The sequence below is a fragment of the Mesoplodon mirus genome, assembly GCF_964341445.2.
Source record: "Mesoplodon mirus genome assembly, chromosome: 3".
In the NCBI taxonomy this organism is placed as follows: Eukaryota; Metazoa; Chordata; class Mammalia; order Artiodactyla; family Ziphiidae; genus Mesoplodon; species Mesoplodon mirus.
Genome location: NC_138978.1, coordinates 46,001,679 through 46,025,756, shown reverse-complemented (window position 1 = coordinate 46,025,756; position 24,078 = coordinate 46,001,679). Strand labels below are relative to the sequence as shown.

The 24,078-nt window shown below is 51.4% G+C and overlaps 1 protein-coding gene across 4 annotated transcripts in view; it reads left to right on the top strand.

Moving 5' to 3' along the window:
- Positions 1 to 23,863, top strand: part of TTC39A (tetratricopeptide repeat domain 39A) — a 41,282-nt gene extending 17,419 nt beyond the window's left edge. For 2 of the 4 annotated variants that reach the window (XM_082613660.1, XM_082613659.1), the window contains 14 exons: positions 939 to 1,006; positions 2,867 to 2,931; positions 4,979 to 5,078; positions 6,427 to 6,492; positions 7,842 to 7,950; positions 8,394 to 8,461; positions 8,543 to 8,602; positions 9,534 to 9,695; positions 14,427 to 14,518; positions 16,434 to 16,596; positions 18,787 to 18,898; positions 19,319 to 19,433; positions 20,354 to 20,470; positions 21,010 to 23,863. In XM_082613660.1, the coding sequence (XP_082469786.1) occupies positions 939 to 1,006; positions 2,867 to 2,931; positions 4,979 to 5,078; positions 6,427 to 6,492; positions 7,842 to 7,950; positions 8,394 to 8,461; positions 8,543 to 8,602; positions 9,534 to 9,695; positions 14,427 to 14,518; positions 16,434 to 16,596; positions 18,787 to 18,898; positions 19,319 to 19,433; positions 20,354 to 20,470; positions 21,010 to 21,133 (1,421 nt within the window). In that variant the 3' untranslated portion in view covers positions 21,134 to 23,863. Of the gene's footprint in view, positions 1 to 938; positions 1,007 to 2,866; positions 2,932 to 4,978; positions 5,079 to 6,426; positions 6,493 to 7,841; positions 7,951 to 8,393; positions 8,462 to 8,542; positions 8,603 to 9,533; positions 9,696 to 14,426; positions 14,519 to 16,433; positions 16,597 to 18,786; positions 18,899 to 19,027; positions 19,077 to 19,181; positions 19,248 to 19,318; positions 19,434 to 20,353; positions 20,471 to 21,009 lie in introns of those variants that run through there. The other 2 variants (XM_082613662.1, XM_082613661.1) reach the window with 2 other exon arrangements.
- The last annotated feature ends 215 nt before the right edge of the window (positions 23,864 to 24,078 follow it).

The following is a 24,078-nucleotide window of genomic DNA, read 5'->3' as shown; positions in this document are numbered from 1 at the left end:
GGTCCGTGCACTTTGCTCCTCAGGCCAGTGTAGGCTTAGGACTGTGTGTGCAGTTAGGTTTACTGGTTTAATTATCTTAGTGATCTCACATGCTCCTGAGAAGGTCTGGGCCGCCAGAGCCATGTGGCACCTTTGTGCCGTGACCACATGTGGCAGTCCTGGAGACAGCAGCAGCCAACCATGAGCAATTTGGGGCCCTTTAGTGCAGGGGCGAATGGCCCTCCCCACCTCGAGAGCCCTTTGAAGGTTCCAGTGCGAAAACAGCGCTTATGATGGTGCCGCTTCCTCCTTCCTACCTTCCATGGCTCCCAGCTGCCCGCAGGACCAAATCTGCAAGCCTCCACCAGTGTTTAAGACCCTTTACAGCCAGACTTCTGCCCCTCATCTTTCCCTGTCCCCTAAAGCTCTCCCTGCTCCACCCCATTTCAACCTTCTGTGGCTCAGCTGTCCCCCAGGCACCTGAGTTGTTTGGCTTTCCTGGGCCTCTGCCGAGAAAGCTCTTCCTGCCTCATCCTTCCATCCCACGTTCAACTCAAACAGCCCAGCTCAGGTGTCTTCTTCTGGAAGTCTTTCCTGACTCCTCGGGCTGCGTTAGTTCTCCTTCCTTACTCCTGCAGCCTGTGGCTTCCCTGGGTTGATCCCTTCATCCCAGCACTGTAGGGGTGTTGGTGCACAGCACCTACAGTGACGCCCGGGGGACAAGAGAACAAGGCCCAGGGCCCTGTGCTGACGTTCTCGGGGGTGGGGTCGGGGGTGTGAGCTAATTCAGGGCAATGGTGCGTGCCACCAAGGAGCCTGGTGATGGGGATTCGGGAGGTGGCAGGCAGGTGCTGACTCAGGCTCCCTTTGCCTTTTGGGAAGTGGGATGAGGAGGATTTGGCCCAAGCCTCCTGCCAAGAGTCCCAGGAGGCCGCAGGGCTTTGGTTTTCTCCCTGCAGTGGAAATCCACGCTGAGGTCTGCTACGCAGAGTGCCTGCTGCAGAGAGCAGCCCTGACCTTCCTGCAGGTAGGAACCCTCTTCTTGTACAAGCAGCCTGGGGGTTTCAGAAGATGGATCACCACGTCTTAGCCTGAAGGGTCTAGAGCAGCCGTGCCCAGCCCCATTGGGGTTGAGGCGAGGACTGAGGCTCCGTCACCCCAACACTCCTGGCCCTGGGCAGGCTCAGTGGCAGAGGTGATGGGCCCTACCCCTCCACACGGAGCACACACGTTCCCACCCACTACCAGGATGTGCTTCCATCTCGTGACTGCTGCTTCCCTGCTGTTTTTATGTCACGGGGGTGACAGAGCCTGCTTTACATTTGATTCATTCAGCAGACTAGTCTGAATGAATCAAACGTGATTCCTTCAAGAACTTGACTTGTAGAACCTGCAACATACCAGGCTTTGTATGTACATTACAGGCATGTTGTTTTTACATACCTTATACACATTGCATGTTTGTTTTTACCTACATTTCTATGTATTATTTAATCAGCACCTCACAGGCCTATGATGGGGAGGATTAGTGGGGGAGGAACTGCTTTCCCAGGGTCACATGGTTAGCAAATGGCAGAGCTGGGATTTGAACCAGGTCTGGCCAACTCAGAGCCTATGCTCCTCACCACAGTGGAAATTATGAGAACCATCACGTCATGGTTTTACCAAAAAGCCTGGATTTTAATTATAAAATATAATCGTCATGTAAATAGGTGTACTGGGGTGGAGAGGCACATATAAATTTTATTGTTGGGGTACTGTTTATTTTTGTTAGTGATTTTTCTATCTTTTTGGACCTCAGATGATTAGAATTGGATTAATCTGAATTCTTCGTTAGGATCACTGTAATAATTGCACCATGACTGGCCTTTTATTTCCGTTGTTTGTTTATTCTATTACTACACATAATAAATAATCGCCCACGAACCCCCCACCCAACCGGAGAACAGAACCCTGCTGGCACATCTCCTTGCCCTCTGCCTCCCTTCCCCCAGGGGAAACCACTACCTAGAGTTTGTATTTATCATCCCCCGCCCTATTTTTTAAAAATGGTTTTCTCGACTTCCTGTTCATGTCTGAACAGCATATTGTTACGTTTTAGTTGCCTTTGAGCTTCTTAAGGCCTCAATCTGTGTGGGACTTGCTTGCTTCACCCAACCGTACGTGGCTGTGTAATACTGCCTTCTATGAATATACCAGTTTGTTTATCCATTATCCTGCTGAAGGCTATCTGGCTTGTTTCTGGTTCTTGGCTACTATGAACAGTGATTCTGTGAGCATTCTTGAAGATGTTCATCCATTTCTCTTGGGTGTATACCTGGGAGTGGAGCTGTCAGGTGGACTGTAGGTATTGGTGCTTTTTTGTTTTGGCTGCACTGTGTGGCATGCGGGATCTTAGTTCCCCAACCAGGGTTTGAACCCGTGCCCCCTCTAGTGGAAGCACGGAGTCATAATCACTGGACTGCCAGGGAAGTCCCCAGGTACTGGCGCTTTAAATTACAAATGTGATAAATACCTGCTTGTTGTAAAAAAAAACACAAGCAATCCAAAAATGAACGTCTCCCTTCCTTCCCCACAGTCCCTCCTCTGTTAACCGGTGGGAGCATCTCCTCCAGGCCTCTCTGCACGCACATAGTATATGTACATGTGAGCCTGCTACAGGAGGTTGTGGTCGAGCCCTGGGCATTGTGGAGGTCTTGTTTGGCAAGCAAGACCCTCATCTCAAGTACCAGGGGTAGAGTGGGGAGGTCTCTGACCCCACCCACGCGGGGCCCCTCATAAAGCTGGGCCCAGGGAGGGCCAGGCAGTATCCAGAGCCTTGTATGATCCCTCTCAAGCCTGTGGCTACCCACCCAGGTCCGGCTCTTAGCATCTCTCCCCCCTGCAGGACGAGAACATGGTGAGCTTCATCAAGGGTGGCATCAAAGTTCGAAACAGCTACCAGACCTACAAGTGAGTGGGGCTGGCCTGGGGGGCCTGAGGCCACAGCATCTACTGCCCTGTGCCCCTCAGGCTGCTTTGTGGGAGGTAGAGGGCACTGGCTGGAGGCAGGAAACCTAGAATGCTGTGTGACCTCAGGTAGATTTCTGCACCCTCAGGACTTCAGTTTTCTGAAATATTATTCCCCTGGGTGTATCCGTTCATTTGGTCCCCCTGAGAGCTGACTCTGTGCCTGACCCTGAGCTAGGGGAAAACAAGGCATATGTTCTGTACAAACAGCCCAGTCTGGTGGGGGTGGGAGAAAGACACAGGAACAGTCATTTTGAGAATAGCAGCAGGACTCCTACACATCCGTAAAGGCCCCGTCCAAATGCCGCTTTCCCCATAAAGCCTTCCTTGAACCCTCCAGTACACAGGGATGATGCTTACATAATACCACCTCTCCAAACTGGGAGCTCCTCAAGAGCCAGATTATTTCCATGCCATCTCAGCACTGGGCCACACATAGGCCATGTTTATGGGGCAAAGAATTAAGACTCAGTCCAGAGCACTTCTGCCCAATGTGGTCCCACAATCCTTATCTACAATTCCAAAATCAGAAAAGCTCTGAAAATAATTAACCCTCCCCCCTGCCCCAAGTTTGGCATTGAAACTCCTTTTCCATTAAAAGTTGACTTGAATTGACTTGAGACTATCATCTTTATTTTCCCCACTTAATGTGACTATTTCTCTGCAGAGAGATGGTGAGTTTGATTTCCAGGTATTATTAGGGTATAGCACACCATGCAATATATGGACACCACACTGCTTTGTGCGTCCTGCTGGAATTGTTCAGGGAAACCAGACTGTGTTCTGGCCCTTGTAGTCTCCCTACCAGCTGCCAGAGTGATGTTTTCAAAGCACAAACCTTGTCAGGTCAGTCAGTCCCTGCTAACTCCTGAGACCCCCCTCTTGCTCTTAGAATAAAGTCCTGGGTCCTACCGAGTCATTCTTGGGAGGTCCCCCTGTCCTCCTAGCCATAGCTCCCGTCCCACCGTGCCTCAGACATTTGGGCCTTCCCTCAGGTTTTCAAACATGCCAGATTTCTACCTCAGGGCCCCGGGCCACACTGTCCTCTCTGCCAGGAACACTTTGTGCCAGGCTAACTCCTCATCCCTCAGTTTTCAGCTCAGATGTCAGCTCCTTGAGGAAACCTTCCCAGAACCCCAAACTAGGCCAGGCTCCAGGGTTCCTCCTCATCCTCACAGTGACTCGATAGGGGTCTGTCTCTAAGAGCGGGAGAGTTGTGAGGACAGCAGCTTGATGGCTTTGCTCCCTGCTGTCCTCCAGTGCTTGGCACAGAGAAACCTTAGTCCGCGTTTGCTGAGCGAATGCCCTCAAGATGCTCGTGGCCTAGAAGGGAGGCAGGTACATCTTTAAAGCCCCTGTCCTGCCCCAGGCAGACTGGGATATGGACTCTGAGCTATTGGTGACCAGAAGAAAGAGGGTTGGATTCCAACCAAGAGACTCCAGGAAGACTTCCTCAAGGAGGCGGTGTTGGAGTTAACCCAGGGGTTCCCAACTGGGGGCGGTTTTTCCTCCCATGAGACGTCTGGCGATGTCTGGAGACATTTTGATTGTCATACTGGGGGAGGTTGCTCCTGGCGTCTAGTGGGTAGAGGCCAGGGCTGCTGCTTTACATCCTAGGACGCACAGAATGGCCTCCTGCCCCAACCTGAACAAAGACATTTTCCAGTTATCCAGCCTAAAAAACTAGTAGTGCCGAGGTTGAGAAACTGTTGTAGACAGAATGCAGAGCGCGAGCAAATGCCTAGATGTTGGACGAGGCGGGTGTGCTGGGGCTGATACAGCTGGAATTCAAGAGCAAGCGGTATGTCATTATGGTGGGAGATGGGGCTAGAAATTCCTCGAATATCAGCTCTCCGGACTGCCAGACGATTACAGATCCACCACCAGGGAGTTCTGAGATCAGCTAGGAGTATAGGGGCAAGTTGGGCCCAGCTGGAAGAGGACCCAGCCCCGCAAATGTGGCTGAAACAGGCTTTGCATCCCTCCGCAGGGAGCTAGACAGCCTTGTGCAGTCCTCACAGTACTGCAAGGGAGAGAACCACAGGCACTTTGAAGGAGGTGTGAAGCTCGGTGTGGGAGCCTTCAACCTGGTGAGTGCGCATGCCCTCCCCACATCCACAGCGTCTGGGCTCAAGATTAATCTCCCCTGCACATCCCTGCCCTACCCATGGCCTCTGCCGAGCTACCTATCCCGCGCCCCAGTGATGAAGCAGACACGTGGCCAGCCTGGGGGCTCACAGCTGGGGTGGAGGTGGGGGCTGGCTGTGGCTCCAGAGTCCCTTCTGTGCGTTTCTTCCCAAGGCAAGTTGAAAGCTTGAAATCCACTATAGTGGCAGTATTTACAGCACCAGAAACTGACAAACACAATACATCAGGGCCTTTTCCTCCCTGGAGGGCTGGTGGTTAAACATTAACCAGTGGCAGGGAAGGAGACAGGCCTGGAAACAGCTGACGACCCACAGGGAACAGAGAGCCAGGACTCCTTCCTGGGGGAGCCTGGGAAGGTTTCATGGAGGGGATAGTATTTGAGCTGGATCTGGAAGGATCCATAAGTGGGGGAAGTTTTCCAGGCAGGAAGGGCATTCTAGGCAGAGGGAACAGTGTAAGCTGAGGCAGGGAGGCTCAGAAGCATTGTGCCTGCTCCTGGGAGGAGGAGCTGCTCTCTGACAATTCAGACTCCTGGCCCTGGGTGGCCAGGGACTTACCCAAAAGTGTGAGTGTGGCAGGGGGTGGCTCTCTCCCCTCTAGGCAAAGCCTGTTCTGATGGGGGTCCCTGCCCCTCTCTGGGTTCCAGATTCCCCATATGTAAAATGGGAGCAGTGATCCCGGCCCAAGTGCTGGGAAATACAAGCTGCCAAGTGCATCAGATACTTTAGCAGGTTATAGCTGGACTGTCTGCGGTTTGAGAACTGGCTCCACCTCTGGTGAGCTGTGGTGCCTCGGACATATCCTGTCACTTATCTGTGCCTCTGTTTCTCCGTCTGTTGAAAGGGGTTAGTAATCCCTTCTTTGCAGGACTGTTCTGAGGATCAAATGCAATGACAGAGCCCCTGGTACAAAGTAGGGATTCAGTGTAATAACAATACCTAACTGCTAGGTGCAGGCCCTATTATGTGCTTCACATATATTAATTTGATCCATCTGGTAGGGGCTATTATTATTTCCATTTTACAGATGAGGAAACTGAGGCAGAGAGAGGAAATGTAACTGTCCGAGCTGGGAGTGGTGAGACTAGGATTTAGACGCAGTCTGCTCCTAACTGTCACTCTGTAGTGCCTCTCTATCTGGGGAAGTGGGCTTTTGGAAACCTAGGGCCTCCTCATGGGCATTCCAGAGACAGGGCCTGCACCTCTGGGATTACCCCCAGGACTCTGGAGGCTTGGAGATTGGGAGGGTCAGCCCCCACCCCTTCACGTGTCTACCTGCCTCTTCCTGCAGACGCTGTCCATGCTTCCTACCAGGATCCTGCGGCTGCTAGAGTTCGTGGGGTTTTCAGGAAACAAGGTAACCACCTTTCTTCTGGGGATCCCAACCTGCTCAGCCCCAGGGCTGGAGCTCAGCTGGACAGTGTGAGGCTGAGGGGCTGCAGGGCCTGAGTGCCAGTCCTGGCTCAGCCCCTCTCAGTGTGTGGCCCTGGACAAGGCTCAGACCTCTCTGGACCTCAGTCTCCTCTCCTGCAAATGGGGTCATTGATCCCTGCCAGGCCCTTCCCAGGGTAGAGAGGCTCTAGGGTAAGGGTGGGTGTGAAGTGCAGCTCCTGGGGTCCTTCAGGGGCCTGGGGCCATATTCTCTGAGCCTGGCAGGTGTCAGGAACCTGGTCCTTCTCCCCTCAGAAGACCTTGAGCAAGTCCCTTACCTTGGGACCATTTTCTGGTCTGGGAGATGCCCAAGGGAAGCCCTACTGTGCATTGGGCCTTGAGGTGGAAACCAGAGGACTCAAGCACCCAGAGGCTTTACTGAGGGCAGGAACCTGAGTGCCAGGTAGCAGATCAGGGAGGGCTCCCTGGTGGAGGAGGCCTGATGTGGTACAAGAGGCATTAACCTGGAAGTCAGGAGCCCTGGGTCAGTCCAGCCTCATCCCCTTCTCCCCGTGAGTCTGAGCAAGGCCCGCCCTCCTCTGGGCCTCTTTTATTGTAAAACAAAGGGCTTTTTTTTTTTTTTTTTTTTAACATCAGATCAATGTTTCTCCAACTTGGACTCTCTCCAGCCCTTCCTGATTTTTGCCATGTCCACACACCTCTATATTATTACTTATGTATCATTTTTCTCAAATGTGATTCATATTTTTTACTTAAATTTATTTATAGGAAACATTACTACACAGAAAACCCGTATTATGTGGCACGATAAGAACATAATCATAACAATTAATACTACAAGAACTGAGCAATCTTACGAAAGCCCTGTCTGTGCCCTGAGCCTGTGGTCAGGATTATCTGCCTCCTTGTCATTCCTACTCCCCCACCAGACTTGGGGCTGCTCAGGGCCTTGGTGCCCACCATGGGGACTGAACAAGTGAATAAAGGGGGGAATGGGGAAGGGGCTATTGAGGAGGTAGGGGACACCCATGCCTTTGCCCTGGCTGTGGCAGCGGTGTCCCCTGCCCTCAGGAAGATGGCTGAGGCACTGAGAGGGGCAGCCCCTCGTTCAAGGTTGCACAGCCTGGGAGCAGCTGACCCGGCCTCCAGGGCTCCAGACTCGGAGTCCAGCACTCTCTGGTCCCTGCTGTGGCAGTGTTGTCCTCACACCTGTCCAGTGACCTCCCAGGCCCCTCCCCCCCTCCCTGGGTCCCGTGGAGGACCTTGGGGAGCTCAGGCCTTGCTGGCCTCAGCCAGTCCCCGTCTTTCCTCCAGGACTACGGGCTGCTGCAGCTGGAGGAGGGGGCATCGGGGCACAGCTTCCGTGCCGTGCTCTGTGTCATGCTGCTGCTGTGCTACCACACCTTCCTCACCTTTGTGCTCGGTAGGAGCGCGCTCGGGGCGAGTGCTGGGGCCTCTGGGCTTTTGTTGGCTCTAAGGGCGGGGGTGAGAGGGCAAGGGGCTGCAGACCCTGCTCGGGCCCCCAGGACTGGGGATGGGGCACTGAAACCAGAAACAGCAGAGCCGAGTCAACTGTCCTGGGGCCTGGCCTGCTGACCACTCGCTTCCTCACAGTGTGACTGGGTTCCAGCCCCAGTTTTCTCATCTGTGAAATGGGGGTGGGTCATGCCCACCTCAGAGAGGGTGTGAGGATGCTGTAGGCTGTACTGTCTAATTCAACCCTCACATCACCCTGGAGATAGAAGAGTTATCATCCCCATTTCACAGAGGGGAAACGGAGACCCTGAGAAGCCCCTGGTAGGTTGCTGGGAGGAGGATCACCAGGGAGGATGGTGACGTGTCCTATTGTTCCCCCACCTCCTTCAGGCACTGGGAACGTCAACATCTCGGAGGCAGAGAAGCTCTTGAGACCCTACCTGAAGCGATACCCTAAGGTGAGCCCTACCTCCTGGCAGATACTCCCAGCCCACGTGTGCCTTGCGGACCCACACGGACCCACATGCGTGTTGTTGCAGGGCGCCATCTTCCTGTTCTTTGCGGGGCGGATTGAAGCCATTAAAGGCAATGTTGACGCGGTGAGTAATGGGGATCGGAGCCGGTGCCGGAGGGCCCTTGGGTCTCCCAGGCCAGCAGGAAAACAGATACACACAGACGAACTCGGGGACAGGGCAGACTGGGAGGAGGGCCCCGAGAGAGGACTTACCGGAGAGCGGGGGCAGGAGAGGCATTTCCGACTGAGACAGTCTGGGAAGACGAGGGAGGAGTTGGCATTTGTGGTGAGTAGGATTTGACCGGGGGATGGAGGGCTACGGCATCCTTGAGTAAGGCAGAGAGGTGGGAAGACCCGCTGTCCAGGGCAGGGCGACAGGCTGGAACCCGGTGCCAGGGGCTGAAGTGGGCACCTTGAGGGTCTGGCTAAGGAGTCTGGGCTCTGTAGGTGGGAGGGAGCCGTCGAAGGGGTGAGAGAGGGGAGGGTCACGGTCCGGGCAGCATCCCCAGCATTAAGCCAAGGCCCAGGACGGACTCCATGACCTGGAGTTCTGGCGTCTCCCACTGGTCCTGGCTGTGGTTCCTCAGGCAGCAGGACAGATGCCCGAGGTCCAGGTCACTTCGTGAGGGCTTCTGGAACCTTTGGAGTTTGCTCTGAGACATAGACGTTATTATTAGATCACTTTAACATTAGCACATTCCACTGCCTGTTATCCCTGCATTATAGCTCTGTCCCACCCTTTCATTTTGTGCTGCAAGACCAGAGTCCCCAGGAGGGACAGTAACTGGGCCCAAGGTCGTGTAAGACTTAGGCGGTAGAACCAGGACTGGAGGCCACAACTCCTGTCTCCCCGATGCTGCCCCTCGCCCCCTGCCTGAGCCTGGCACAGGGCTGGGCCGCTGTGCACGGCAGGAGGCTGGGGCTACTGTGGAGCTGGGCGGGGACAGAGGGTGCAGAGAGCAGGGCGGGGGCGGGCCAGGGGACACCCACCGAGGCTGACAGGCAGGTGCCCACAGGCCATCCGGCGGTTCGAGGAGTGCTGCGAGGCCCAGCAGCACTGGAAGCAGTTCCACCACATGTGCTACTGGGAGCTGATGTGGTGCTTCACCTACAAGGGCCAGTGGAAGATGGCCTACTTCTACGCAGACCTGCTCAGCAAGGAGAACTCCTGGTCCAAGGTGGGCTGACACCATGTGCTGGGGGCACAGGGGGGACCAGGCCAACCCAGACTGGCCATGAGCCCCAGAGCAAGGGCCAAACCCCTAACTGAACGCAGATGTCTCAGCTGGTATTTAACCAAAACCACAAATTCTACTAGGCCTCAGGGTTGGAAGAAACTAAAGACCATGAGGAACAGATGACCTTTAGAACTACAGTGTGTCGAGATTTTTAGTCACAAGGGACAGAAGTGTGTTGTGACTCACATGGTCTATATGAGTGTCGCCCAACAGAACTTTCCATTACCGTGGAAATGCTCTATTTCTTTTTTTAAAATTAATTTATTTTTGGCTGCGTTGGGTCTTCGTTGCTATGTGCGGTCTTTCTCTAGCTGCAGCAAGCGGGGGCTACTCTTGTTGCGGAGCATGGGCTCTAGGTGCGCGGGCTTCAGTAGTTGTGGCATGCGGGCTCAGTAGTTGTGGCACGCAGGCTCAGTAGTTGTGGCTCACGGGCTTAGTTGCTCTGCGGCATGTGGGATCTTCCCGGACCTGGGCTCGAACCCGTGTTCCCTGCATTGGCAGGCGGATTCTTAACCACTGCACCACCAGGGAAGTCCTGGAAATGCTCTATTTCTGCACTGTCCAATGTGGTAGTCCCTAGCCATATGTGCACACCGAGCACTCGAAATGTGCCTACTGCAATTGGGAAACTGGATGTCTTCAATTTTATTCCATTTTAACTAATTTAAATGTAAAAAGTTACATGGAGCTAGTGGACATAGTACCTGACTCTGCGGGTGTAAACATAAAAGGCTCATTGGTTCATATAACTGAAAATTCTAGGCACATCTGACTTCAGGTAGGGCTGAATTCAGGAATTCATATTATGTCGTCTGGGCTTGTTTTTTCCACCTGGGACTGTGCCCTCCTCTATAACATCTTTGTCGTACAGGCAGGTTCTCTCCATGTGCCAGCAAGGTGGCTATGGGCTGCCTGCCCCTAACTCACATCTTCCCTTTGGTTTCAACCAGAGTCCCTGGATAGAGCCTCACTGGTCTGGCATAGATCACAAGTCAATGCCTGGAAACAGGGGTGGGAGGACCCCTCATGGATTGGGAGTAGGAGATGGGTGGTTCTCCAGAAGAAAAATGAGGTGATGCCCCAGAATAAGTGTGGATGGGGGTGGGCATTAAAGAGATGCCATGTAGGCAAAATGAAGCAAAACAGATGCTCAGCACAGCATCTTATAGCTTACAACATCATGGTAAGTGATGAACTAAGTATCAGGCGTTATCGTCACAGTAACGATAGCACAGACTTCCGAACCGAGGGTCTCAGCATCATCTAGATCATCACAGAGCGCCTGGTAGTGTCAAATCCGTAGCACTTGTGTCTCAGTGACCTTAAATCCTTATTTCTCATCTCTCCCCCACCTCTGCATGAAAGTCCCTTTTCAGTCCCCCTACCTGGGGCCCAAGCTGAAAGGGAACTCTCTGGGTGTGGGCAGGTGGGGCCCACGGGAGGAGTGGGCTTTCACGGAGCTCTGTGTGCCCAGGCGTTATCTCCGTCAGGCCCAGGAGGGACACTGAGGCTTAGAGAGGGTGTGTGACTTTCCTGGGCCACACAGCTGCTGTGAGGAGCAGAGGGAGGACGAGGCCTCCAGGTGTCAGGGGGTCTGGCTTCCTGAGTCTGGCTCAGCCTCCAGCTCTGTGACTTCGGGGAGGTCAGCCCCTCTTTCTCTGCAACGCTTTCCTCAGAAGGGTTTCCTGTGAAAGTAGGGGTTGTGGCACCCCGAGTTCTGGGGCTTCATTCATCCCTAATCTCCAGCACTTGGCCACCAGAGTCCACCAACTTCCAGCTCTAGGAAGTTGGCCTGTGGCCACTGCCATACGTGCCGGTCCCTCTGCTCAGCATTCTTCTCTGCCTGTACTATGCCGAGTCATCCCTTTGGGCCCGTCATGTTTCCCACAGTGCTCGCAGCTTGGGTGACCAGAAACCAGATGGTGACGACTGTGTGCTCAGTGCCGTAACGGGGGAATCTGAGGGGAGCTCAGAGGCATCCCTGGGCAGCCCAGCCAAGGGGACAAGGAAGGCTTCTGGAAAAGGAGATGTCTGAACTGAACCTTGAAGGAGGAGGAATTAGGGTGGCAGAGGGGAGGAAGTGGAAGTTCTCTCCCCAAACCGAGAGAACTGCAGGGGTGTAGGGTTTGTGGGTGGGAGTGCAGAGGGACTGTGGAGGGACCGTCCCCCTCTAAGCCACTCGCTGTAAGCTTCTGGAGGACAAGGACTGTCTGATATCACAGAGCCTGGTAGAATAATCCAGCCAAATAAATATGTGGACTCAATAGGCAAACAGATAACTCTGGGAGACAGGAGTCCCATCAGGGAAGGTGGCTGCAGTTTTCCATCAGTGTGGCCCCAGAACATCCCCTGGTAACTTGGATGTCCATGGGTCTCACAACTCTAGGTCACTGCGTCCACCCTAATTCCTGTGGACTCAGTGAGGGTGTGCTGTCCCGGGGGAGTAAGAGAAGGCTCTTAGAGGAAGCCAGCAGACGAGCCTGGCAGAGAAAGGACAATGGCATCCCAGGCAGAGGGACAGCACAGGCAAAGGCCTGAGGTGAGTTCCAGGAGTGATGGAGAAGAGTGGCCAGAAGAGGAGGAGCCAGAAAAGTCGGTCACAAGGGCCCTGAGTGGCTGTTTGGGCTTCAGTCTGACAGTGGGGGAGCCCATGCTTGGGGTTTAGATTTGTGCTTTTAAGAAATCCCTCCTGCAGTCGCTGGGCACACTCACACGCCGGGTCCTGTTCTAGGGCAGGACATACACAAATGAACCAAGCAAAGATCCCCTCAAGGCTCATGTTCTGGTGGGAAGAGAGAGAGACAAGAACCACACAAATAGATGATGGACAGTGTAAGATAACGTCCGGTTCCAGGAAGTGCGATGAAGAAAAATCGGGTAAGGTACGGGTGCAGGGCGTGATGAGCAGTGTGGTCAGGGGAGGCCTTTCTGAGAAGACACCAGAATGGAGTGAAGGAGCAAGCCATGTGGACATCTCCGTGAAGAACAGTCCAGGCAGAGGGCATTGGTGGATATTAGGGCAAGAGGGGGAGAAAGCTGAAGCCGTGAGTTGATGTTTTCTGGAAGCAGCCCGGAGGCCAGTGTGGCTAGAGTGATACAAGTGAGGGGGCAACAGCGGAGGGGAACTGGAGAGGAAATGGGGCGGACCGCACAGGGTCTCGCAGGCCGTGACAGGGCATTTGGATGTTCTCCTAAGTGCGATGGGATACCGTGAGATGATGTCTAGGAGGGGCTGATGTGATCTGCTTCTAAAAGGTCAGAGTGGCAGGTGGTGTGGAAAATGGCTTGCAGGGCCAGGAGGGGGAGCAGGAGATTGGTTAGGAAACCACGTGGACTAGGACAGCAGAAAGACATCCCTGGTGGCCCGGAGCAGGGAGATGCTGTGGAGGCTGGTGCAATAATTGAGGTGAGGGCTAGGGCGAGGCCAGTGGGATTTCGGAGCTATATGGGAGGTAAAATCATGAGGGCTTGGTGGCTCACTACCAGGGCCGGGGAGAGGGAGAAGGCACAGATGACACTGGGAGGTTAAAGATGGGATGGGGAACAGATTTCACAGAGGGGAGCTTCTTCTCAGCACACCCCACAAAGACCAGCTTTTCCTCATGTTGTGAAGGGCAGACTGCGGTGCTGAGGGCAGACCGGAACTGGGAGTAGCCCTGGGCTTCAGCATGGGTGGGGCTCCCAGGTGGAGGTTGCTTCCCACCTTCTCCTAAGACTAGACTGCAGGATGTCCTGCTCCGTTTCCTCCTCCACCCGCTACACTTGTTTGCTGGGTCACTGCCCCAGGTGGCAGGAGCTGTGGTTCAAGACTTGGCCACTGGAGGGCAGCACAGAGCCAGACTCCCCTGGCACTGGACTTCAGGCAAAGGGGAGAGGCTTTGGGGGATGGATTTTTGGCCGGGGGTGGGGGGGTGGGGGGGTGGTTGTGGCAGCTTTCAGTGGCAGCTGTGGATCCAGTGGACAGACCCTTGAAGCCACACAAACCTGGGGTCACTCCCAGCTCTGCTCCTAGCAGCTCTGCCGTCCCAGGAAGTACAGGTGGGGTACGGATTCTTTTCTGGCATTGTCTTTGGGATCAAGTGAGGTGATGTATGTAGAGTGCCTGGCACACAGCAAGGCAGTTTCACCAAGGGGCCCTGAGCTGAGCCCTGACCCAGGGCCCTGTTTATTCTTCTGGCCTCACACCTCTTCTTGTACACATCCCATGCTTTATGCTAGTGATTTGTATCCTACGTACACACATCTCTGCCCTCCCTGGCTTTGATCAGGCTGTTCCCCTTGCCTGGAAGGTCCTTTTTCTGTCTCTGTGAATCTTCCCATTGGCCTTCAAGGGCCCAGCCTGAAGTGGCTGCTTCCCTGAAGCCTGTCTTTGTGTCTCCATCCTATCCTCAGCGCCACACCGTGCATCCTCTACTTGCTTGAGTCTGCCCTGCTACTTCAGAGTGGAGAGGGCAGCTGCTTAGACAGGGCCCATCGTGGATTTAACTCCTAGCTCAAATCCTCAAGCTGCTTCGGCTTCCTCACCCAGTTTCTCCCCTGGGGCTTGGGGACAATACAATGTCAGCTACTATGCTGGGCCATAGTGAGGTTCCAGTAAGGTACTGGTGCCAGTTCAGGACTGTGATTGGAGGGCGGGTTGCTCACGCCTGACTGTTGCTGTGCCTCACACAGGCCACCTACATCTACATGAAGGCCGCCTACCTCAGCATGTTTGGGAAGGAGGACTACAAGCCGTTTGGGGATGACGAAGTGGAGTTGTTCAGGTGGGTCCGACCGTTGCAGCCCATCTGCCCACAGCCAGCCTGAGCAGAGGGAGGTGGTGGGGTTGTCGTCTCCCCGACACTCCCCCCCAGTCACCCCACGTGCCTGTCCTTCCCTCCCATCGCCGCCGGGGCCTCCTGTCGCTGCTGGTGAGAGCCCTTGGAATCCGTTCAGAGGTTTTCTTTCACAAAAGTGGTTGTGTCAACATTCTTTCCACTGAACCTCTTTCACCTGGAGTGTAGGACAGATGTGGACACTGAGGTCCAGAGAGGTTCCTTCGGCTGAGTTAACCTGATCCACTCAGAAAAGCAGAGTTGGAATCACATAAACAGGATAAAATCTAGCCTCTGCCATTTGTTAGCTGTGTCACCTTGGACAATTTCAGGATCTGTAAAATGGGAATAACCACCTCTGCCTTTGCAGTGTTGTTTTGCGAATCAAATAGAGAATAGATTTAAAGAGCCTGGGGTAGGGCCTGGAGCCAGTAAATGGCGGCTGTTTTTATTCTTATCTGCACTACTGTGTTTGCCTTCTGCGAAGGGCCTAGAGCAGGGCTCAGCCGTGGCAGGCTGAGGATGGAGCCTAGGGCTTTCCTCCAGTCATGGTGAGGGTTGGCCCCAACATGCAACATGCTAGGTAACCCTAGCTTCCTGGGCTGTCACAGTCACAGGGTGTTTATCATTTACTGAGTAACTGTGTCTCCATCTTATGTAACTCTTCCAGAAGATCTGTGAGGGTAAGAATCTGTGGGGGAGGAAGAGTAATTTTTTCTCCATCCTTCTAGGTTCTTGGCTGAGACCCTCATAATAAGATTAGCAGGAGAAAAGCAAACAGAAGTTTAATAACTCCTGTATACATGGGAGAGACTCAGGAAAACTGAGTTAACTCTCTGAAATGGCCCGAGCCATTACCTTAAGTGCCATCTCCAGCTAAAGGACAAAAGAAGATTTGGGGGGATAGGGAGCCAGTTGTGGGAGGTTTTCAGGTAAAAGAGGGTATGTGGTTGTTACGCAGATTTAAGTCTCTGCCTTCTCCACTGATAAGTTTCTAGAGATTTAGTTATCCTCCTCTTCCTGGTACAGAGAGAGAGAACCTTACAAATGGAGATTTCCCTTATAAATGTAAATGTCTCGTACAAAAAGTTAACTTCTACTAGGTTTTCAGAGCTTTTTGTGTGTCTGTTGTTTCTTAAAAATAATCAGCCTAAAATAATCTTTATGCCAAAGAAGCATATTTGGGGGTAACAACTTCTCCCTTTTATATCATTGTCTCCATTTTAGGGATGAGAAAGCAGGCCCAGAGAGGTTCCACAGTGAATAAGCAGGGGAGGTGTTAGGTGGGGGACCTCACAACTAGGTCCAGCTGTTTGCTGGGCCTGGACAGCTCAGGTTCTGAAGGTCACAGCCATACCCCCATGATTGTGGCAGAGATCGAGGGTAAGGCGGAGCTGGGTGGGTGAGGCCCCAGATGTGGAGGCTTGCCTGGCTGCATACCACATTTTACCGTACCCTTGGGAACAGCTGAGGAGGCCACAACTCACGTGGCCAAAGTTAATGAAAGGTTTGTGCTGTGTGGTCTTGGGCAGGTCCTTCCCTTTATGAGTTTTAATATCCTCTGTGAAAGTAGGGTCAGACTTCCACTGGGCCCTTAGGAAATGGGGGCTGGGAGTAGAGAGAGACAACTAAAAGGCAGAGCAGGCCTGGGGGGTTGTGTACAGTCTCACCTCTGCCTGCTGCTGCTTCTGGAGGAGCCCCTTGCCTAGCCCTACGAAGTGCTCGGGGCTTGGGGCAGGGCTTGTGAAATAAGGCCATAGCCACAGGCTGTGAGTCCAATACTCTCTTCATATAGATGGGGAAACTGAGGCCCAGAGAGGGGCCAAGCAGAGGCTGGGCAGGCTGGGGACTCTGTCCTTTCTAGCATTTTCTTGCCCTCTCCCCACCCTCCTCATCTCTTCCACAGAGCTGTGCCGGGCCTGAAACTCAAGATTGCTGGGAAATCTCTACCCACAGAGAAGTTTGCCATCCGGAAGTCCAGACGCTACCTCTCCCCCAAACCTATCTCATTGCCCATCCCTGCTCTGGTGGGTAGGAGGGTCTTGACTGGCTCTGAACTCCAGTTTGGGATTGTGGGGATGAGCTGAGAGCCAGGGATATATATAGCCACTGGCCCTGGGGGAAGTGGATGAGGGAAGAAAACCTCATGCCTCAGGTGCCTGGAGAGGATTTCACAATTCACCTGGTACTGGGTGGGGGACACAGATGAGCTGGAGCCTGCCTCAAGCTCTGAGAAAGCACTGGTCTACTAGGGATGGGGGTGGGGAGACAGGTGAGTCGGCTGCAGGCACCTCAAGGCAGAAAGAGCAGCCCCCCCAGACAGCCCCACACCCCTGTTCCCAGGCAGAGGCATCCCTTGGCTGTTTATGTTTCCACCTGTTTCTATCTTGTCACACGATTAGAATTGTTGTTTACACTGTCCCGCCCTCACTGGACCAAGATTTTCTGAGGCTGGGACCATGTTATATTACAGTCAACTCTGAAATAACAGCAATTGCTGGCACTGTTGTTGGGCACTTGCTGTGTTCAAGGCTCCTTATACCCATTGCCTATGGCCTCATTTGATCCTCACAACAACCTTCTTAGTAGGTGCTGGTGGCATCTCCATTTTACAGAAGGGGATAATAAGGCCTAGTAGATAAGGAGGAAGATAAAATATCTAGTAAGTAGATAAGATATAAGTAGAAAAATGAAATAACTTGTCCAAGTCCCATAGCTAGTGAGTTAGCCAGAATTTGAACCCAGGTAGTCTGGTTCCAGAGCCCATATTCTGAACCACGGTTTTGATGCTAATTCCATGCATGATTTGAGCAGGCATCAGAGAAGTTTCTAGTTTGTTAAGAGTCCTTGTTATTCAAATAATAAGGCAGCCAGCAAGGTAGAAAGGGTGCTGCTTCAGTGACCTGGCTCTGCTGTTCACTAATTGTGTGACCCTGTGTAGGGTCCCCTTTCCCTTAATGTAAATAATAATATATTCCTTGCCCATTTTATAGGGCAGTTATGAGAATCAGCTGATAAAACATGTTAAACACTTTAGAAATCAAAAAGTTCAATACTTATGTAGAATTTATTTAGAGCTCGTATCCTGAATATCTTTAAATAAAATTTGAGCTATTTTACAGGTTAAAATATACAATAAAGCTATTATCAAATGGGGGCATATGTTGTAAGGAAGGGCAGGGGAAGCAACTATACCAGAAATTTTGGGGAGAATTTCCAAAACTATAATCTGAAAAATGCTATTTGTGCATAAAATGATTTCTGTGATTAAATACATTTGGGAAAGACTGGCCTAAACAAAGTTTATATACTGTAGACCTTCTTGAAGCCTTCCTATGCTAATCTGCATGGTAGGTCTCCAAGGAGAAGCTTGAAGATGCAGTTTTTCCCTAACTTATTTGGCCACAGAACAATCTTTTAATGGAACACTTGCTAACTTGAGACCATATAACAACTTGATAAAACCTTGTCTAAACTTAAAATCCCTCCCTGGAACATAACAAAAGCCATAACAAAAGTCTTTGTAGAACTTTATGTAAACAAATCACTTTCACATCCATTGCCTGGTTTGATAGTTTAGGAAATGCTAATCTAAGCTAACAGAATTACTAGAATGAAAATTTAATTTAGTATTCTGAACTTCCTGGCAGTTAAGGCAAAAAAAGGCATCAGATATGTTTCATAGATGGATACTCAAAAGCTCAGTGCCTTGGCGACATAGGAGAGAAGGTAACATGGTCTTAAGCTCCTGAAGTGCTTAAATTATGGTTCCTCCAATATAGGAGGCCCTATTAGCTGGATCAAGGAGGAGGACTCCCTGGAGAGTGTGGGGCATGACCTGGTCCTCAAAGAATGGGAAGAGTGTGGACACAGAGAGATTGGGAGAGAGCAGAGTAGTGCCCCAGGAAGCCATGAGCAGAAAAGTAACTGAAAACTATTGGCAGCTATGAGCAGAAGAGTGAGAATATGGGTCCATCTTAAATTTTCACTGGGGTAAGGAGAGATCTCAATAGTAAGTAAGAGATAAGACTCCCCATAACTCCCTCAAGTCCACAGCTTCAAAGGCTGGGCTGAGACTTGTCAAGGCTGGGCTGAGACTTCTAGAGTTAGAAGGGCCTTTAGTGATCCTCTGCTCTGAGCTACCCATTTTACAGATGGGGAAACTTGAGGCCCCACTGGGGAGGAAACCTGGGACTGACTTGCTCCCCTGCCCCCAGGAAATGATGTACATTTGGAATGGCTATGCTGTGATTGGGAAGCAGCCGGAACTCACAGACGGGATACTTGAGATTATCACCAAGGCTGAAGAGTTGCTGGAAAAGGGCCCAGGTGACTACCCCCAGGCCCTTGAACCTGCCAGGCTGGGTCAGACCACAGGTCTTTACAGTTGAAGATTCCCTCTACCCAAAATGTCCTTCCTCACTTCTCTACCCTGGTAATTGTCCTTTGCCTTTCCAGACTGAGCTTCAGTGGCAGCTCCTCCAAGAAGCTGTCCCTTGTCCCCCAGGTAGGGTCAGGGCCTCTTCTGGGCTCCCACAACCCCCGGGCTTCCTTCAATCAGTCCTGGTATCACTGTATTGTCATCGTCTCAGTATCTGTCTTTCCTCCCCAGATGTGAGCTCCCTGAGGATGGGGACCATGTGTGAGCCGCCTCTGTCTCCCCAGGGCCCAGCACAGAGTAGGGGCTCCATGAGTAACTGCTGAAAAAATGAACAAACCTGTCATCTTCCCTCACTTCCCTATTCTCAGAGAATGAGTACTCAGTGGACGATGAGTGCTTGGTGAAGCTGCTGAAAGGCCTGTGTCTGAAATATCTGGGCCGTGTCCAGGAAGCCGAGGAGAATTTCAGGAGCATCTCTGCCAAGTAAGTGCCTCTGTGGCCGCTCCCGCTCCAGATGGCCTACTGCTGGGCCCATGGCTCCAGGGCGGCATTTTCTGGGCTTCTCTTTCCTCATGCACACATGCACAGTGCCTGACTCTGGACTACCCCTACTCGCTCCACGTGTACTAGTGTCTATCCTGTGCCAGGACCCTTGCTGGGCACAGATCATTCCCACGTTGTCCTCTAGGGCCACCAGATTGCCCAACTACAGGAGCCCATCCGCAATGAGTTTCGGGTGAATGGTGCCCACTGGAGTTTGTAATTTATCAACTCTGCCCTTGGGGAGTGCAGATGTTAGAGAGAGACAGCTACATGCAACTCAATCTGGTATGGTGAGGGCTGTGCTAGAGGAAAGCAGAGGACAGCAGGTGCCAGGAGGAGGGACCTAAACCTAATAATGCTAGATACCAGGAAAGGCTTTCCAGGGATGCCACTTAAATTGGGAAGTTCACCAGGCAGAGAAAGCAAGGAGGAGTTTTAAGTGGAGTAGGTAGAGCATGTGCAAATGCCTGGACACAGGAAAGACACCTGAGGTTGGGTGACAGTGGTCAGGTCCCTCCCTGCCTGGGTGAGGTTGTAGAGGGAAAGGGTTGCAGATGAAATAAAGGGAGGGTTGGGGACTGAGGTGGGGGTGGGCTAACTAAGGACATTGACATGAGCCATAGGTTGTCAGGGACTTGGGGCCCCAGGTGCAGAGGATCGGAAGGCTTTGCTGTGGATCTTAAGCCTTTCTAGGGCTAGGTAGTGGGAACCCTCCCAAATTGGAATTCAGATCAGAAAACCCCACAAGACCATGAGTTGGATCCTCCCATTGGGGAGAGGCTCAGGAGGAGTCTGAAGGACGTGCCTGAAGGATGTCTCAAGAGCAGAGCCTGTACGCCATGTTCTCCTCTGTCCTGCAGTGAAAAGAGGATTAAATATGACCACTACTTGATCCCAAATGCCCTGCTGGAGCTGGCCCTGCTGTTTATGGAGCAAGGCAGAAATGAAGAGGCTGTCAAACTCTTGGAAACTGCCAAGTAAGGCATGATTGCCCTTGGTCTGTCCTTTGTTCCCCATTGAGTGCAGGGTATGGGCAGAGGCGGCCAGGCAGCAGTGAGGGAGGAGGGTGCTGGCAGAGGCAGTATAGGCAGCCCAGAGGCTGGGCCCATGTCCCTGGGGAACCCAGCTCTCACCTGGCGTAGGGAGGCCTCTTCCTCAATTTACCAATGAGGAACTGATATCCCAGCATCAGGGACTGAGTTACCCAGGGTCACACCACAAGCCAGCTGCAGGGCTGGTGTGAAGATGCAGGTCTCCTGCCTTCCAGCCCTTGGATGGATCTACCTCTTGAAACCACTCCTTCAAGCACAGGGACCCAACAACAGGACCAAGAGTGGCACCAGAGGGCATGATAACAGGTAATCCCTATTAGTCAGGGCCCAACTCTTTCTTTAGACAGAGGTAGGGATCTAAGCCTCTAAAAATATTCCTTGGCTAGTGGGCTCCCACAGTTCAGACTAAAGGAAAAGCACTTCCTGGAGCAGCCTCATGTGTCTGATTCTCTGGTTTCTTCCAGGCAAAATTATAAGAATTATTCTATGGAATCAAGGACACATTTTCGAATTCAGGCAGCCACGCTCCAAGCCAAGTCTTCCCTAGAGAATGGCAACAGATCCATGGTTTCATCAATGCCCTTGTAGTTTTGTGCAGCATTCCCAGGCTGGAAGACAGAGTCAGCTGGACAGAGCTCCTGGAAACATTTCAAAAAGATCCCCTCCCCCTGCCCTGCCGTTGGGGTCCACAGGTGCTCCAGTGGGATGACACGACATAGGTATCTGTGCAGAAGCGAAGCTGGCATTTTCACCAGTGTGGCCAAGGGCCTTTGCCAAGGACAGAGTAGCTGGAGCCCTCTGCCTGCCCTATCACATATACGGGTACTTGTTTCTCACTGTGATGTTTAAGAGAATGTATAAACAGTTTACATTTTCCTTAGAAATACATTGATGGGATCAAAGTTGGCTTTGGAAAAAACTACCAACCAACCACCTGTAAATCATTGTTTTAACCCATACTGATGTGGAGGTAAATCTATGATGCCAAGGGCCAAAGTGCTTTTCAGACTTCAGCAAGGTCTCAGCTTCCAGGGCTGGAAGGACCCAAAGGAGGATCTGCACCGCAGGCTTTGAGGTTTCTGGGGGTTGGACATAGAGGTTTCACACACTCCCACTACCTTCCTTCTTACACTCCCTTTGTAACAACTTTCCAATTTAAAAAAAATCAAACACATCTTTTTAGTGAGATAATTTTGAGTCCATCTGTAGAAAAAAAAAAAAAATCGATCTTCGCCACTAAGGAATAGCGATACCGAGGCCTGAAGGAAGGGGGAGCCCTATGGCCCTTTCTGTGCCAAAGCCAAGAAGTTTGGCAGGTAAAGTTTCTCAGACACCAGTCTGCTATATGCCAAACTGAAACCACTGGGAATGATTTATGAAACATAAAAATCTTCTGTACTTCCCTTCGAGGTACACTTATTTACAGCGTTTTTCTTAGAAACAGAATGGTTATTCTTGGCCTGTTTGTGTTTCAGATTTTTCAGTTAAGAGAAAAGATATATTTAAGTAATAAAACTTATACACTTTAAGAGATCATGCAACATCTATTTCAGTAAAATATGTTGTTGCTTGAATTCTTAGGCTGGGCAGAAAGTTTGAATCAGAAGTCATATGGCTCAGGCATGTTTTATTTAGCCAACAACAATGTTTTAAAATTTTTAGAATAAGTTACTAACATTTTAAAATGGGGAGATTTCACAAATAAATCTGGTTTCTGGCATCTTATTTTAATAATCTGGCAACATTGGGCCTCACTCCCACAAGGCAACAATCAGTTGGAGCTGAGTAGAGGCTCTTTTCAACACTTACAATCTTTCTGGCGCCTAAAAGCATCTGCATTTGCACCCAGTGGGACTGTTAAAGCGAGGACTCAAGTTCAGTGACCAACAAACACCAAGTTTTACCATTCACAATCTAACAACAGCATACTTCAACTTAACCATTTTCCTGGTAAAAATATTCATCTGTGAAAATGTGATTCCTCAAAAATGAATGCAGTTTCTGTAAAGGAAGAACCACAAGACAACTTTTCCAGTCTTCCAGCCTGCTGTATTTAGCAAACACTTCTGAGCATTTGCCAGAAGCTAGGTGGTTTAATCTATTAATATACAACCAAGCTTCCTGTGACTGATGCTGAATGAAGTTATGGGTTTTAGGTAAAGCATATTCTCATTAGGAAAACAAAGCCGAAAACCCTCATCCAAAGTCCTCTTTTGCACTTAGTGTACTGTCATAGCAGAAATGCTATGAAAGGAAGATTCCTTATTTATTTTGTTAGAACTAGACAAAAGAATGCTTTCCACAGAGGGCAAGTCCTTTGCAAGCTCTCTCTCCTCCACAGCCTGAATGCTGGGAGCCCAGCCTATTTCCAGGTTGTTGGGCAGGGCAGGTGAAAGGGGTGAACTAGAGCCAGGCTGCTGAATGAAGGTGGCCTGATGTCCTCCCTCACATATTAGAATGCTACCCATTGCAGTATAAAAGCAGCGCCGGTCACAGGATACCAAACGTATAATTTGCAAAACTGCCGTTTTCAAAACACTTTCATCTCAATGTTCATCTTAGGTGCTTTCATTTTTAAATTTTTGTGCCAGGATGGTTTCCTAGTTGTTGCTGTTTCCTGATGGGCTTCATTAATTAGCCTCTGTCACCTTTACCTCTGGCTGCGGTCTGGCTATGAGTTCTGTCTCCTTTATTCCTACCTGCAGCTTGAGCTAGTCCATCAAAAACATGTTATGTGAGGGAGTTCCCTGGTGGTCCAGTGATTAGGACTCAGTGCTTTTACTGCCGTGGCCCAGGTTCAGTCCCTGGTGGGGGAACTAAGATCCCGCAAGCCGAGTGGCGTGGCCAAAAACAAACAAAAAATGTATGTGAAGGTGAAAATGCTGGGTGTCTGACACCACCATATCCTTGTGCAGAGGCCTCTGAAGGTGAAAATTCTGTCATGGGCTTCTCACTGCGTCTTGAGCCGTTTCTGGTCACTGCTTCTCTAACACTGCAGACCTTTCCAGCACATCTGCCCTGGAGAGGCACCTCATCAGGTGAGGAGAGTCTTGGCCTAGAAATAAGGAGACCTGAATTCTAGTCCTTGTTTTGCTACTGCCTTTCAGAGTGACCTTGGGAAAGTCATGGACCCTCTAAAAATTAGTAATTTGGACGAGATTAAGGCTCTTTGCTGCTGTCAACAGTTCTGATTCTAATTCTGGTCAAGTCTGTTTCTGGGCTTTCGTCTCCAAAAAGAGGCAACAGACATATACCTTCCTACCTTTTGTCAAAGGCTTGTGCCACCAGGCTGCTTACCAGAAGTGATGATAGCCTTCCTCCCAGGAGACCCAGAGAGCAAATAATCCTCATGTGGGGAAAGTCTGAATCCTGTGCCACACAGAGGAACTCAGTTGTTAGGAAGCAGCAACTGTGTAACATGCTCTGAATAGGCTCTTGGCAACAGAAAGTCTACCTCTGCCTCTCACTGGTCCCAGGCCTTGGACTGGCAGGGTAGCTTCCAGCACTGTGCTGGTCCCTATCAGCTGTCCCAT